This window comes from Myxocyprinus asiaticus, chromosome 40 (assembly GCF_019703515.2).
Source record: "Myxocyprinus asiaticus isolate MX2 ecotype Aquarium Trade chromosome 40, UBuf_Myxa_2, whole genome shotgun sequence".
NCBI classification, from domain to species: domain Eukaryota; kingdom Metazoa; phylum Chordata; class Actinopteri; order Cypriniformes; family Catostomidae; genus Myxocyprinus; species Myxocyprinus asiaticus.
Genome location: NC_059383.1, coordinates 19,607,073 through 19,623,084, shown reverse-complemented (window position 1 = coordinate 19,623,084; position 16,012 = coordinate 19,607,073). Strand labels below are relative to the sequence as shown.

Here is a 16,012-nt window from a genome sequence, read left to right as displayed (position 1 = left end):
CATTTACATTTACATTTACATTGATTCCATTCAACAAATTAAATAAACATCACAGAAAATGTGGAATCAGATTATGTACAATTAAACCCTTCCCCCTGAACACCCCCACCCGACACAAACACACCCCAGTGGACATAAATATTTGGAAACAAAAAATAACACAAAACACGCACACACACAAAATAAATAAATAAATAAATAAAAAGCATATTTTCAAAAAACAATCAAATTGTGCACACATATTTAAAACTAGAGATCCCTCTCCACTACCCCTCCCCGAAAGCCTTCCAAAAAGGCCAAATATCTGCCCCATTTCCTATCAAATAACCCCAGATTTCCCAGACTTCTATACATCCCTTCCTCAAAGGCCACCATCCTCCCCATCTCCAAGCACCACTCATGAAATGAAGGCACTCCAACCGACCTCCAACCTCTTAAAATAACCTGTCTGGTGATCATGACGCTCGTTAGGTCCCAACTCTTTATGTGGCGATTCTCAACGTCAATGACCACCCCATTGCCAAAAATACAGAGTCTGGGGCAAAGTGAAAGCCGAGTGCCCAATATATCACATATAAGACTCTGAACTTTCAACCAGAACTCCTGGATCTCAACACACCCCCAAAAGACATGAGTTATGTCTCCAACCTCTAATTGACATCGCCAGCAGGTGGGTGTGTTTTTAAGACCAAGCCTATACAATCTGGAGGGGGTCCAATAAAATCGATGTAAAATCTTAAATTGCATAAGGCGAACCCTTGCATCTCTAGATGCAGACTTGACATGTTTTAGGATCCTAGCCCACACCCCCTCCTTCAATGACAAGTTTAGATCATTCTCCCATAATTTTTTTAGAGAATTCAAAGTTCCGTCCCCCAGACTCTGAATTAGCAGGGAGTAATACACTGATGCCTCATGACCCTTCCCAAAAGCAGCAATCACCACTCCCAGAGTATCTGCCGCAGGGGGGGTGCCACTCCCAAAAACAGTGCAGAGTAGGTGGCGCAGCTGTAAATACTTGAGATCTGAATTTGTGAGGCAAATTGAGATCTGGGAATGCCAAAATGTTGAACCAAATTTTCAAAAGGTCTCAATACTCCACTCTCATATAGGTCACCAAGTGTATTAACCCCCCTCACAATCCAATCTGACCAACAAAAAGGGGACTTATTAATACATAGTTTAGGGTTCAGCCATATGCTCGAGGCTACATTTAAATAAATATCAGAATTAAACACTCTGGACACTTTTGTCCATATCGAGTGCAAATGCAAAATAATGGGGTGCGACTTAACCTCTCTGGCTAGTTTAATCGAAAGGCTTTGCAGTGGTGAGATAGGGGCAAGAACTTCCTTCTCAATACAAAACCAGGGAGGGGCTCTCCCAGGTGGAAGCGACCAATTAGCCAAATGTCTAAGACCGAATGCATAATAATAAAACAAAATCTTGGGTAGGCCTAACCCACCTTTGTCAATCGGCCTATGTAACTTATTGAAATTTAACCTGGGATGCTTACCATTCCAAATGAAGGACTTTGCTATGCTATCAAATTGCTTGAAATAAGAGAGGGGGACATCTACAGGGAGAGACTGTAGCAGGTATATTTTGGAATACAATTCATTTTAATAACATTAACCTTCTCAATCATCAATAAGTGTAATGAAGCCCATCTGTCCATATCATTCGAAAACCTTTTTATTAAGGGATCAAAATTAACTCTGACTAAGTCAGACAAATTTGCTGGGAATAAAATTCCCAAATACTTAATTCCCTGTTTGGGCCACTGGAAGGCACCCGGCTGGAAGGCCGTTACTGGATAGTACGCTGTCAAAGCCAAAGCTTCAGATTTAGACCAATTGACTTTGTATCCTGAGAACTTGGAAAGGGAGTTAATAATTCTCTGGAGGCAAGGCATAGATCTAGTAGGGTCGGAGACAAATAATAAAATATCTTCTGCGTAAAGCAGAAGCTTATGCGCCACACCTCCCGCAATCACCCCTGGAAAATCCTCCTCCTTTCTTATCGCGGCTGCTAATGGTTCCAGGGCAAGACAGAACAATAATGGGGAAAGAGGGCAACCCTGCCGGGTGCCCCTATCCAGAGTCAAATAATCTGAAATTAACCTGTTTGTTTGTACCGCTGCTACAGGGTGTCTATAAAGTAAATTAATCCAACCAATAAATGTACTCCCGAACCCATACATTTCCAAAATTTTAAAAAGATAATCCTATTGTACCATATCAAATGCCTTTTCGGCATCAAGTGAGATGGCAGTGACTGGAGATTGATCATTCGCTACTGACCACATGATATTGATGAGACGCCTAATATTATCAGAAGAGCTACAGCCTCGAATAAACCCCACCTGATCTATATGTATAAGTGATGTCATAACTAGTTCATTATATATGTATTATTGTTAAATACTAAACAAATAAATACAAAAAATTAATTAAATAATAAACTAACAAAACTAAGCAGGGCCAAGGAATATTAGTATGATTCTGAGCGTTATATCCTTAGATGCCCTTGTTTATCTGTCCATTTTATCTGCATTATCTTCTGCCCTTTACTGAAATGCTCTGTCAGTTTTGGTTTGCTTTGTTTGTCCAGATGTTTGACATCTGGGAATTAGAGATGGATGTTTTGCATTTTAGCTGGCAGGGACAGTTTGTTGACAGGTGTTTCTGCCCCTGTAACAGCATTTTCGTGTTGCAGTGCACTCTACAGAAATTACTCACCCACAATGCCCTTCACTCATATGCATCATCAGTACTGCATCACACACTGGGGCTCTGGTTTAGAAATCGATATGGTTACTGGTGTAACCTCCGTTCCCTGATGGAGGGAACGAGACGTTGGTGTCGATGACTAGGGGTCACTCTTGGGAGCCCGAGACACCTCTGGTCTTTGATAAAAGGCCAATGAAAATTGGCGAGTGGTATTTGCATGCCACTCCCCCGGACATACGGGTATAAAAGGAGCTGGTATGCAACCACTCATTCAGGTTTTATGCTGAGGAGCCGATATAAGGTCTGGCCATTTCAGCGGGTAGTTCAGCATTGTGGCAGGAGGGACACAACGTCTCGTTCCCTCCATCAGGGAACGGAGGTTACACCAGTAACCATGACGTTCCCTATCTGTCACTCACTCGACGTTGGTGTCGATGTAGTGACACTAGGGGTCCCTTTACAAAACGCCACAAGGCTGAACTGTGTTACGTGAACTGGCGGTGTGTGTTGGGCAAACTTGCTGTGTGCCTCATAGCCAGCACATCAGGTCGACACGTAACCTCCCCCAACATAGTTATGAGTGTCGAATGGCCCTTTTTGGGGACAAGTCGACTACCAAAGATAGAGACAGGCTTAACCCAGTCGTGGCCTCTTTTCCCCTTCTCTTTTTCCACTCCCTAAAAAAGAAGGGGGATTATCCGACTGGGCTGTCAGGTCTAGTCGGGGGGTGTCCCTCCCAAGGGCAAGACACCGCGGAGACCACACCTCGCCCAAAGAGAGGGGGGGATATTTAAGTGGAAGAATACGTCACATGGTCTTTCCAACCATGTGGAGAGCCTTCAAGGTAGATCCTACCCAATGGGGGAGGAGTTACTACAAACATGGAGACTGGGGCAGAGGGGCTCTGCCCAAGGAAGATGCAGTTTGCCAGCAGGGAAACGAACTAGCGAAAGATATATAATCGCATGGGGTTAGCCTTACAGGGAACCGCCACATGCGGAGCACCTACCCCAGAACAGGGCTCTTAGCGCGTGTACTGGGCCGGCAGTGAGTCTCTCCGAAAACTCGACTGCCACAGGGCTTGGAGGAAGTCAACCAGGGAACAAAGTTTGTGAACACTACTGGGAATTAATGGCACACGTCTTCAGCTCCAAGGGAGGTGGAAGGCGCTATGTGCAAGCGATACACCTGGCCAGCTATCCCGGGCTTATCCACTTGTGTTGCGTGCCACTACCTGGGATGAAACCGGTTCCACCCGGAAGTTGTAGAACCTTGCACAGGTGTTGGGTGTTGCCCAGCACGCTGCTCTGCAAATGTCTGTTAGAGAGGCACCCCTGGCCAAGGCCCAGGGAGCCGTTACACCCCTGGTAGAATGGGCTTGTAGCCCTACCGGGGGCAGCATGTCCTAGGTGACATATGCCATAGTTATGGCGTCAATGAGCCAGTGGGCGATCCTCTGCTTGGAGACAGCACTTCCTTTCTGCTGTGCACCAAAGCAGACAAAGAGCTGCTCAGAGATTCTAAAGCTCTGCGTGCGATCCAAATAGATGCATAAAGCGCGCACCGGACACAGCGACGACAGGGCTGAAAAAAGTTTCAGTGGAACCGCTGTTCCCTGTTTGAACACCTTCAAACAGGCCAGCACTGACTGGGCGTGCTCGTTCGTAAGGCGCGTCGTCAAGGAGACTGAGTCCAACTCCAAACCGAGAAAAGAGATGCTCTGAACCGGGAAGAGCTTGCTCTTTCCCCAGTTGACCCGAAGCCCTAGTCGGCTGAGGTGTGAGAGCACCAGGTCCCTGTGTGCGCACAACACATCTCGAGGGTGAGCTAGGATTAGCCAGTCATCGAGATGAGAACGCGAATGCCCACTTCCCTTAACGGGGCAAGGGTAGCCTCTGCGACCTTCGTAAAGACGCGAGGAGACAGGGACAGGCCGAAAGGGAGGACTTTGTACTGATACTCCTGACCCTCGAATGCGAACCGCAGGAAGGGTCTGTGTCGAGGAAGGATCGAGGCGTGGAAGTATGCATCCTTCAGGTCTACCGCTGCAAACCAATCTTGATGCCGGACGCTCACCAGAATGCATTTTTGCATCAGCATCTTGAACGGGAGTCTGTGTAAAGCCTAGTTCAGAACTCACAGGTCCAAGATTGGCCTCAACCCACTGCCTTTTTCTGGTATGATGAAGTAGGGGCTGAAAAACCCCTTCTTCATCTCGGCTGGAGGGACAGTTTCTATCGCGCCCTTCCGTAGGAGGGTAGCAATCTCCGCGCAAGGTAGCAGCGTTTTCGTCTTTCACCAAGGTGAAGTGGACACCGCTGAACCTGGGCAGATGCCAGGCGAAGTGAATTGCACAGCTGAGTTGGACGGTCCAGACCAGCCCTCGCGATGGATTGGAAAGCACAAGCCAAGTTCCGCGCAAGGGGGACCAAAGGGACAACGTCATCGGACGTACTGGCAGGTGGGGCCTCATGGCGGGGCGGAGCTCGAGGTGCCACACCACGTCGTGCTGAGTCTAAAGACACCGAAGCACTTACCTGGCTCCTTGTGACCACCCCCGGAACAGCCTGGGATGGGGGAGGAAGAGGCCTGTCCTTGTGACCCGTGGAGACTGTCACATCGGGGGTGGATTTGTGCCACAGCTGGGCGCTCAGGGGCGGGAGACCGCCGCTGGAGCGCCAAACCTGCCAAATAGAGTGGTGGACGGTGGTCGTGATGACGGCGGTACACACTGGATACGTGACCCAGGGAACAAGGAAACCGCTCTTGCTGAGCTCTTGAGTACTGCAGCCACTTTGGCATGCAGCGCAATTAAATGCAAAAGAAGATGGAGATCTGCTTACCAGCTCCAGAGCAGCAGGTTTCGTTGTCCCTGGGTCGCCCGTCTCAAGGGCGCTTTGAAGCCTTCCACGGGTTCTGGGTGGCCGCGAGACGGGTGAAGTCTGCTTCCTGCGGTGGGCTCCACGCTGGGGCCGGGCCGAAGGGGCGGGCTGCGGTGGAGCCTGTGCAGTCACCGCAGGGGGACGCCCTTGGCGATTAGTAGACGGGGTGCGGGATCTTGAGCCGCGCCGGGGCAGGATATGCCAGCTAGCATCCATCTACTACTCTACCATCGAAAACTGCTGGGCAAAGTCCTCGACGGTGTCGCCAAATAGGCCCACCTGGGAAATGGGGGCAGCAAGGAATCGTGTCTTGTCGGCCTCACCCATCTCGACCAGGTTGAGCCAAAGGTGGCGCTCCTGGACCACTAGTGTGGCCATCGTCCGCCCGAGAGACCGCGCCGTGACCTCCGTCGCTCGGAGAGCGAGGTCGGTTGCCGAGCGCAGTTCCTGCATCAATCCCGGGGCGGAACTACCCTCGTGCAGTTCCTTTAGTGCCTTGGTGGACTTGCAGGAGAGCCAAGGCATGCAGGGCGGAGGCGGCTTGTCCAGCGGCACCGTAGGCCTTGGCCGTCAGAGACGACGTAAACCTACAGGACTTGGACGGGGGCTTTGGGCACCCACGCCAGGTGGCGGCGCTCTGCGGGCATAGGTGCACCTAGAGCACCTTTATCCACCGGGGGATTGCCGAATAGCCCTTGGCCACCCCACCATCGAGGGTAGTGAGGGCGGGGAAGCTGAAAAGATCGGGACCGGGCAGTAAAAAGTGCCTCCCGCAACCTTGTCAGCTCTTCGTGCACTTCCGGGAAGAAAGGAACTGGGGTGGGGCGTGGCTTTGAGCAGTGCCGCGAGCCCAGGAACCAGTCACCGAGCCGCGAGGGTTCAGGGAAGAGCAGTGAGTTCCACTCTAGCCGACGCTCGCGGCTGCCCTGGAAAGCATGTCGTCATCTCTGCGTCAGCCTGTGACTGGGCAATCGTCCCCGAAGGGAGGAGCTCAGCTGAGGCTTCCGACTGGACGAGCCTGCTCTCCGATGCTGCGCTCGAGAGCTCATCACTTTCGCGGGCTCCGAATAAGAGGTCGAACTCGCCATGAGACGAGCCAGCGGACTCACCCAGAAGCCCAATCGGGGCAGACGAGCGTGCTGGGGAATGGGAGGTCCACGGGGGGATACCCAGCGAAGGCAGTCCCATTGGGGTCCCCAAATCACCCCCAGTGCTAGACGCGCTGGCCTCATACCCATGGGTAAAAGGACCGAAGCGGGAGCCTCTGGGGTGGCTCGCTTTCTTACGAAGGCGAGCCGCAACCGCAACGTTGCCATGGACATATTCTCGCAATGAGAACATGACCATCCACGAACACTGTCTCCGCGTGAGCAGTGCCCAGACACGAAAGACAGTGATCGTGACCGTCAGAAGGCGAGAGATAACGAGCACAACCAGGAATAACACACAATCGGAGAAGCATCTTTAAAAAGACGCGTCTTTAAAAAGACGTTCCGTGTGTGCGCTCTTTTAGAGAAATATATACTCTTTTAGAGGGGAAAAATGCTCTTTCAGAAAATATACTCTCTAGTTTTTCTGCCGAAGGGCCCAGGGGCGTTCTCTGCAGTGCACCAGTGCAGAGGAGGGAGAAGCCACTGAAATGCGGCGTCAGATCCAGCAGAGGTGAATGAACAGTGGTATTCGGCTCAGTGAGCATGACCATTCAGGCTCCGAAGAGAACATCTGAATGAGTGGTTGCATACCAGCTCCTTTTATACCCGTATGTCCGGGGGAGTGGCATGCAAATACCACTCGCCAATTTTCATTGGCCTTTTATCAAAGACCAGAGGTGTCTCGGGCTCCCAAGAGTGACCCCTAGTGTCACTACATCGACACCAACGTCAAGTGAGTGACAGATAGGGAACACTGTAATTTCTCTTTCTAGTTATAAATGATAGCTTGTGTGATAAAACCTCACACATGCTTGTTGCTGGTCAGCTGTTGTGGTCAGTAGATCAAGAGGTCAGTCAGGCTTTGTGTGCTCTGAGGAGACTCGGGAGCCCCTTACTTCGGGCAACAGGTTGTCATATTGGAACTGGTGATTTTAGTCAGCTTTTGACATTTTCTTATGCAATATGCATCAGATTGTCAGTGAACAGACTGTGGGTGGTCCGTGGGTGTGCCGTCTGAGGATCCTGAGACTCCAGGTTGTTCAGAGTGGAGTGAAGCATCCAAATTTCAGGTCTCAGCTCTGTCTTTTATTATTTCTGTGCTTCAGCTTCAAAGAGTGTCCTCAAGCCACATACAGTCGACTTAAACAAACAACATTCACATCGTCCATCTCCTCTGGGGACAGTACTTGCTGAGGAAGAAGGCTTTTTGAGCTAAAGTACCTTAGTGAACACTTCAACACCTGTTGAAATGTATCTCCAAAGTTTTTTTTTTTGTTTTTTTTTCAGGTGCAGACAAATGTTCTTTGAATAAATATTTCAAGAATAGCAATGTTGATGGAAGGACAGCAAAGCACTAAAAGCACATACAGGAACCTTGTTGGCAATTTCCCAATGACTAATACGAAAGATGAGAATGCCAGTAATTAGAATCTCTAGATTTTGTACATCTATAAAATTCAATAGAGAAAAGCCATTTCAAAAGAATATAACATTGAGAAGGCTATAAGAATCTGTGTAACTGGACATCAAGACATTTACATTTATTCATTGAGCAGATGCTTTTAGCCAAAACAACTTACAAATGACAAATACCATAAGAAAACATTACATTTAAATTTTTGTGTCCAAACATATGAGAAATAATAAAATGAGCAGATTTATATACATTCTAAATCATAAACATCTCTAAGACATCTGCTAAATGTCTTTTTGACATCTGAAAGCAGGAAACTTCTTGCAGATGAACAAATACTCTTAAAAAATAAAATAAAATAAAAAATATTAAAACTAACGAGCTAGTCCAGAGATGTAGGCAAGACACTGAAACAACAGAAAAAGAATAGTAGATGGCTTTATTTTTAAGTAAAGTGCTAATTAGTACATGCATTAAAAGTTGTGATCACGTCTTTAGTCGTTTTTTGAAGGTAGAAAAGGATTCAGCTGTAGATGCTCATTCTACCATTGACGTACTCTGAATGTGAAGGCTCTGGAACATGATTTAGTGCAGGTTTCTGATGGGAACACAGATATTTGAGAAGTCAGTGGATGTAGGCAGGTGCAGATCCAGTGACTTGTCTGTACGCAAGCATCAGTGCCAGTTCATTTTTTAATTTCCTGTCAAATTACAGTTTCAATCAAAGTAGGTCCCACTCAAGTCCTGTTATCAAGACAAGCACGCTCCTACCTCCTTCATGTTGTTTTCTATGTCATAAGATACATTCTGCTTCCTGCTCAAAAAGCAGAGCAGTTCTATCAATAGTGCAAAATGCAGTACTATGCTAGAATGAATCTACACTTATAACAGCATAGTTTGTTTATATTGAAGTGACAATCAAATTGAAGTATTTATTTTGGAAGGATTTCAGGTACTCATCATAGCAGCAGTAGTAGTTGATATAGTTTGTTGTATCTGAAAGTCTTTTTTTATAGAAAAACAATCTTTCACATCTGCTTTACCATAGAGATTTTCATCGACTGTATAGTTTAACATTTGGCTTAAGTCCTCTTGTGCATTAATTCAGTAGATTGGCCCTCATTGGTATGATGAGAAGATGTCAGTATCAGACTAGCATTGGTTTGCTTTTTATCTGAGCCCTTCAGACTCCAGAACATACTCTGCATTCAACCCATGCTCTGTTTGATATTTGTCAGACATCAGCATCTCAATGCAAACCTGTCAGTTGAGGTCAGTGAACTGAATGAATATATCCAATCTCTAAAAGTGTGTGCAAGTTTTATCAATTCATGGCTTTGTGTCCGAGCATTTTTATAATCATTTTGTTTTGGCTCTTTACAAAGAATGTTTGGATGCGAGTGTAGTCAAAATCCCTTTAAGGCAAGTTCTTTTTTTTCAGAAAGAAAGGCAGAAATCTCCAAAACGGTTGGTCAAGATTACGTTCAAATAGCCTCCATTCAAATTGGCAATGAAGTCTTACAACAGTGGTATCATAAATTGTGCTTCTATAGCTCAGATCATGCACAAAAAGTGCTATTTTACAGGTTGGTCCAGCTAATGCACATGCATGTTATCGAGTTAACTGACTAGCGACGTCTCTATCAAAAAGGTAACTGGCTCATTTAACTGTAGGGCAGGACTTCCATTCTTGCAGCTGCCATATAGCGTTATGTTTTCTCTAGGGCTGTCAAACGATTAAAATATTTAATTACGATTAATCGCATACATTTTTGTAGTTAATCGCAATTAATTGCAATAGCTTTATAAACATGAGTGGACAAAATATGGAGATGTATTTTCCAGATGTATTTTTCATCCACACAAAACCTACCCCACCAACAGAGTTGAACAACAGAAAATGAACACAGCACAACTCAATTCAAATTATGTACAAAATATGGTAGTTGTAAGTGTATTCTTTATAAGGAGTTTTGACAGACATGCAAAAAAGTCCGCACTGTAATTTACAATTGACAACTCTATGCAAAATACATCAAAACTCCTTTTAGACCCCAGTCACAATTGTAACTGGTGGGATTAAATGGGTTAATGACAGAGTAGATTACCTGCAGGATCCCAGCAATGTCTCCAACTTCTGCATTGGCTAGTGCACTATAAAACAGAGATGCTGTGACAGAACCTTGGAGACAGCAGCAGGGTTTCTGTTAGCCGGTAATCAGTACTGTCGCTCTCTCTATACGCATTTACGCAGTCTGCGTAGGGCACCAAGTCCCTAGGGGGGCACCAGAAACTCCACCGGCTGCCCTTACTCGCACGTTATATGTTATTCAAGGACCCGTTAGCTATCTCGCCGCTGCAATGATGTTACAAAGTTCCAAGCTCTGTCTGTCCTTTGCGGGCATGATCTACTGCTATGCTACATTGATAAAATGCTTGGCGCAGGTCACATCATAATGTCTCCCACCATCTGTTTTCCTGATGGCAATGCATGTTACATTAGCTGCGTTTGCACGAATTTACTCATTTCTCATGAACTACGGTTTATTCAAAGGGTCATATTATGCGTTAAAAGCATTTTAAAAATTGTGCTGTTAAACGAATTTTGAGTTCGACAACACCAATTTTCTCTCTTTCATTTGTATACAAATGACCTATATATTTAGCATGTCTCTGGTACAGTGAATCATGCTAGAGCTGTGGAATAGTAACACTTTCCATGCTAGCACTGCACTCTGTTGTTCCCAATGAGAAAGAAAGAGCTAAAGTCTATGCAGCCTCAATATTGAGGTGTCAACTCAAGTGCGCCACCCAGAGGTGGCTATTAGCAGGCAGAAGTGTTCTTGGAAGGGAATGAATCACTGTTAAAATAAAATCAGCAGGAAACTGTCAGTAGTTATTCATGTCAGAATGTCCATAGCTGGCGAGCCAGTGTGTGTGTGCTTTTGTGAGAGTGAGTGGAGGTGATGAATGCAAAATAAGGAGACACTCCATTTGCCCTCCTACATTACAAAGGACACTGCTCAGCTCCTCTCCCAAGGGTGAGCCACTGCAGCATTACCAGATGTTTCCCTTTGCTCAGAAGATATTCCCCATCTCTCTTGCCATCATTCATTCCTTTCTGTTGTCAAATCCAATACGTTTGAATATTGCTTTTTCAAATTGGTCTGTGATTTAGACATCTCTTGGAAATGTTTAGTCTTGTGATGGTGCATTGATTTTGATGGTTATATCCATCACTCTGAACAAAAAATCCCTTCTTACGCAGGAACAAGGGAAGGTCGGTGTAATCTTCAACGTGGGCACGGATGACATCACCATAGATGAGCCCGCAGTCACCGTGAACAACGGCAAGTACCACGTGGTTCGCTTTACGCGTAGTGGAGGCAATGCCACCCTCCAGGTGGACAACCAGCCTGTCATTGAACGCTTCCCATCAGGTAAGTCCCAGCGGCAGAGCAGAGGGTGGGAAAAGCCATCAAGGGGAATCCCATAACAAATGTGATTGGTAGAAATACTTGGAGCAGCTTCCCCTGGGAATGAACACATGGGGTCAGAGAGAGATAAAACAACACAACTGGCCTAAAAATATGGACAGTGCTTCCAGACAGAGGAGAAAAAAGATTTGAAATTCCCCATCTCAAACCTCAAAACGTTCCAGACAATCATACAGAGGCCCAAATACAATCTGTGCATGCAGAACTCCAAATGAATATCAGCAGATTTCCAGAGAATTTTAAATTGTAGTCATCTCCTGCCCCTTGTGTGTTCGCTTATTAAATATTTAGCATAATTTGATAATGAGTTTGGCAATCAATAAGACAGTAGTACTCTCAGGTCCATTTTACACGTTTGTCCATTCCACAGAATACCGTAGATTTTTCCCAACATCAGTGCATAAAATGTGAAAAATGTCAACTAATTCCATATGGATGGATCATACAACATGGTCTAATGTAGCCAAAAAAATATCACCATGACTCAGCAAAACAAGGCATGTTAGTTGCCACCATCTTGGAAATGCCATTAAAAGACGCTTCAGCATCAAATGTCATTCCGGTTATTTTCAAGTAGGAGGTGGGAGAATTCCGAGCTGTCTGGAATGCAGCATTGGAGACTAAAAATTTGCACTTTTAAAATCTGAGGGACTTTGTTTGAAGCCCTTGGCATTGATTAGGATCATGTTGGAAGCAAGCCTTATTCAAGGATACAGATTGATTTATAATTTCAAATTTGAATTGTTTGGGTTTAAAGTGTGCCATTTTACCCTAAATCTCTTCCCAGAGACTTTATGAGTCACCACATGCAGGGCTCTGATAACCACCGTATGAACAATCTAATAACAACTGCAAATTGAGATATTTCCCCCCAAGCTGCCTTGCCAAATACATTCAGCCCGAGATGGATTTGGATCCTTTACCATTTTCAACTTGGATCCTTTACCATTTCAACTTCCTCAGGCAGGCTGAGGAAGGTGTCTCTGTGCCTGTGAAGATCCTCCATCCCTGAACTCTGCACAAACTTTGAACCACAAAGCTCGCTTTCATTTTTAAGCATTAGCCAAACACCTCTCAAAGGTTCCTCTTTGAAACCTAACACTCTTGAATTTACACACTGCCATTGAACCATGGTGTCTTTGACACTGCAACCTGATATTTCAGGTTACGCTATGTCAGGTTAAGTTGATGAAAAGGTATAAAGTATGTGATGCCTGAAAGGAGCTTTCAAACGTAACTGTGTGGCAAATAATATTGACTAAGCTGTGGTATAAATCAGGACCCAGATTTCACATTGGACATCAAGTGGTGACCCAACACAACACAAAAGTGAATTTCAATGGAATGATGTTCTTGACAACCAATAAAATGCTGCACAAAACAAATTGTGGTTGGCACAAGCCATATTTGTTTTGTTTTCTTGTTGCAAGTGAACCCATAATTAATTTAGTCTTATATCTAAAGGGATATTCCACCCAAATATCTTTTACTCACCCTCACGTTTTTCCAAACCCATATAACGTTCTATGTTCCATGGAACCCCAAAGGAGATGTTAGGCTCCAGAATTCCAGAATGTTAGTCTCAGTCACCATTCACTTTCACTGTGTGAGAAAAAGGCAATTAAAATGAATGGTGACTGAGGCTAACATGCTCTCCTATTGTGTTCCACGGAAAAAAAGAAAGTCATACGGGTTTGGAAAAACATGAGGGTGAGTAAATGACAACATAATTAAAATTTTTGGGTGAACTATCCTTTTAAGGATTTGAGGATGAGGGCATGTCATCTGTCCATGTTGGTATCTGTCAAATTTGGTTCGCTTCAACCAAGTGACAGATGAATCTGAAATAATCTGATATTTTAGATCTTTAGAACTTTTGTAACAAGCTCTGATTGAGGATCTCTACCCTCCATTCTATTCATTCTATGAATCATCACTCCTCTATATAAACAAATCCCTCTGCAGTCCCCTGGCCTTGTGTGCTTTCCAATTACACATAAGCAAACTCTCTCTCTCTCCCCATTGTGTGCTCAGGAAGCTGCCTTCCTCTCTTAGTTGCTGTTCCACCGGAAGACATTTTCTCTGTCTCAAATAGCAACCCTGTCCTCCCTCTCCTCATTTCTCAATCTGTTTCCCCATTGTTCTGCTATACACCTCCATGGTGTGGAGTCAAGGTGTCTTTAGCAAAAATACAGCCTTAGTCAAATAAAGCACAGACTCCGGCTCACCTGCTATGCTCCATCCACCCCCGTGTGCAGGGTCTTGTCTCGAAATTGCCAGAGGTTGAACGACACACCATCCCTGTGGCTCTGCATTGAGATTCCTTCTGATTTCTGAAAGGGAAAAATTGGTTTTCTACTGCTGCGACATAGGTTTCATATCCACTAGGACTCAGTTAAGCATCCTCAGGTGGCAAGATTCAGATGAGCAGCCTTTCCAAAGCACAGGGATAAAGCCTGTCTTCAGAGTTGCCACTGTCATGTCACGCTTCCTTTAAAACTAAGTTATGCGCATTTAAATGGAATGGCATGGCTTTTATATGGCATCTGTCATCCTGGGGAATTAAACCACTAAGATATAGGTGTTGCATGTGATCCAACCCGGGCAGAGCTTGTGTGTGTAAATTAAGTTGGTGGTGTTTGGCTTAGATAAACAGCCCTGATTAATTCAGTTAATTAAAATAGGAAATTAGATGACCAGATATGTTCTCCAGTGGGAGATTTGCTGCTCCCTGCGGATACAGCTGTAGATGACCACTTGTTGTTTGGCATTTACTGGAATTGCCATAATTGCCAACATCCCATTACATTGCCTCATAAATAAAAATATAGAGGAAATCTCTATGAATAGTAAAGCATCAGGGCAGACTTTATTGGATGGATCAGTTTGTTTCCAGTTTTGCTGCTTACTCAAGGATAAGACCTATTTCAAGTTTTCTTTGAAGGTTCAGCACTGAATTTGCTACACATGAGCTCTTTTAACAGGATTATAAGAGTAGGAGGTTTGGCACCCATTCAGGTTACAGGGTGGGTAGGACTGATGAAACACGGCCGTCACAGGAGGAACATGATACATATGTGTTATGTCGTAGAATTAGCAGTTTACAGGTGGCATTCAAATGTCTTAACTTCAAAATAACTTCAAAATGTTGTAGTTGATGGAAATTTATGTGTTGCCTGAATGGAACTTTCAAATGGTGTTTTGTGGCAAATAATATTGACCAAGCTGTGGTATAAAGCAGTGGTTCTCATCTGGTTTTGCTTCAGAACCCAGATTTTACATTGGAAACATCACCAAAATTGCTTAACGTACAAAATGTAATCCCAATGTTTTCATGTTCCTGGTAGCCAATAATTCACTGTATAAACACATTGTGGTTGGCTCAAACCATTTTTGTTTCTTTGTCTTGTTGCGAACGAATCCATATTTAATGAAGTCTGGGTCTTATTGTTTGTTTTGTTTTTTTGCATACCTTTGAGGGCATGTTGTGCAACCTGTCTGTGTTGGTATCATACTAATTTGGCTTGCTTTTACATAATGACAGATAAATTAACTCCAAAATTGGAAAAAATGTTATGCCAATTACGAGTTTGATTGGACGCAGAGTCTTTGACATCAACAACAAAAGATATGGGATGCATTTTCTCCCTTTTAAAAGCTGGTAAGCCTCTATTTATTTTGCTATCCTGACTATGCACAATTAAATTAGTTGCATTTTATTATTTGCATTTAGCATTGTTTTTCACTGCTGTCTGTGGCCCTTACAGTTGAGAACCACTGGTATAAAGGATATTAGGAGGATTTGTATGTTCTGGAAGGAACAGAAAGAGTGCAGGATGGTGGAGAGATGGAGATTGGAGCAGAAAAAAATAGTGCTATGATGAGATTCCTCTCTTCAGTGAGTAACAGGAACCGGGGAGCTCAATTTAGCCTGGTGACAGGTTCTGTCAGAATCAGTCTCACAGGCACGTGGACAAAGGAATCTGTAGTATCTCATCAGATACACCCTGCCTTTTATCAGGCAGCCAAGGCACTTAGTCAATAATGGCTGTGGTGTCTTTTTGTTATTACATGTATCCTAATTTATGCAGGTATCTCAACATTTTGATAGTAGATGCGACTGCACTGATTGCATCATCCTTGCTCAGATATCTCAGAGAAAATGTCTTCTGGGGAATTTTTGGCACCACCATTGTATAACGGCACTTTATACTATGTGACATTATAACTGATCGTTGTTGTGCTTTGATTGTATGAAATGAGTTGACATCATTATCAAAAGAACCAAAATTTAAACAAAGTTAAACGACCACTAAATATGTCGTCAAAGCTTTCT

At 44.6% G+C, this 16,012-nt stretch overlaps 1 protein-coding gene across 5 annotated transcripts in view; it reads left to right on the top strand.

The window, feature by feature from the left end:
- LOC127431253 (neurexin-2-like) overlaps positions 1-16,012 on the top strand; it is a 599,363-nt gene that overhangs the window by 547,455 nt on the left and 35,896 nt on the right. For all 5 annotated transcript variants that reach the window (XM_051681607.1, XM_051681606.1, XM_051681610.1 and 2 more), the window contains one exon: positions 11,448-11,619. In XM_051681607.1, the coding sequence (XP_051537567.1) occupies positions 11,448-11,619 (172 nt within the window). The remainder of the gene's footprint in view (positions 1-11,447; positions 11,620-16,012) is intronic.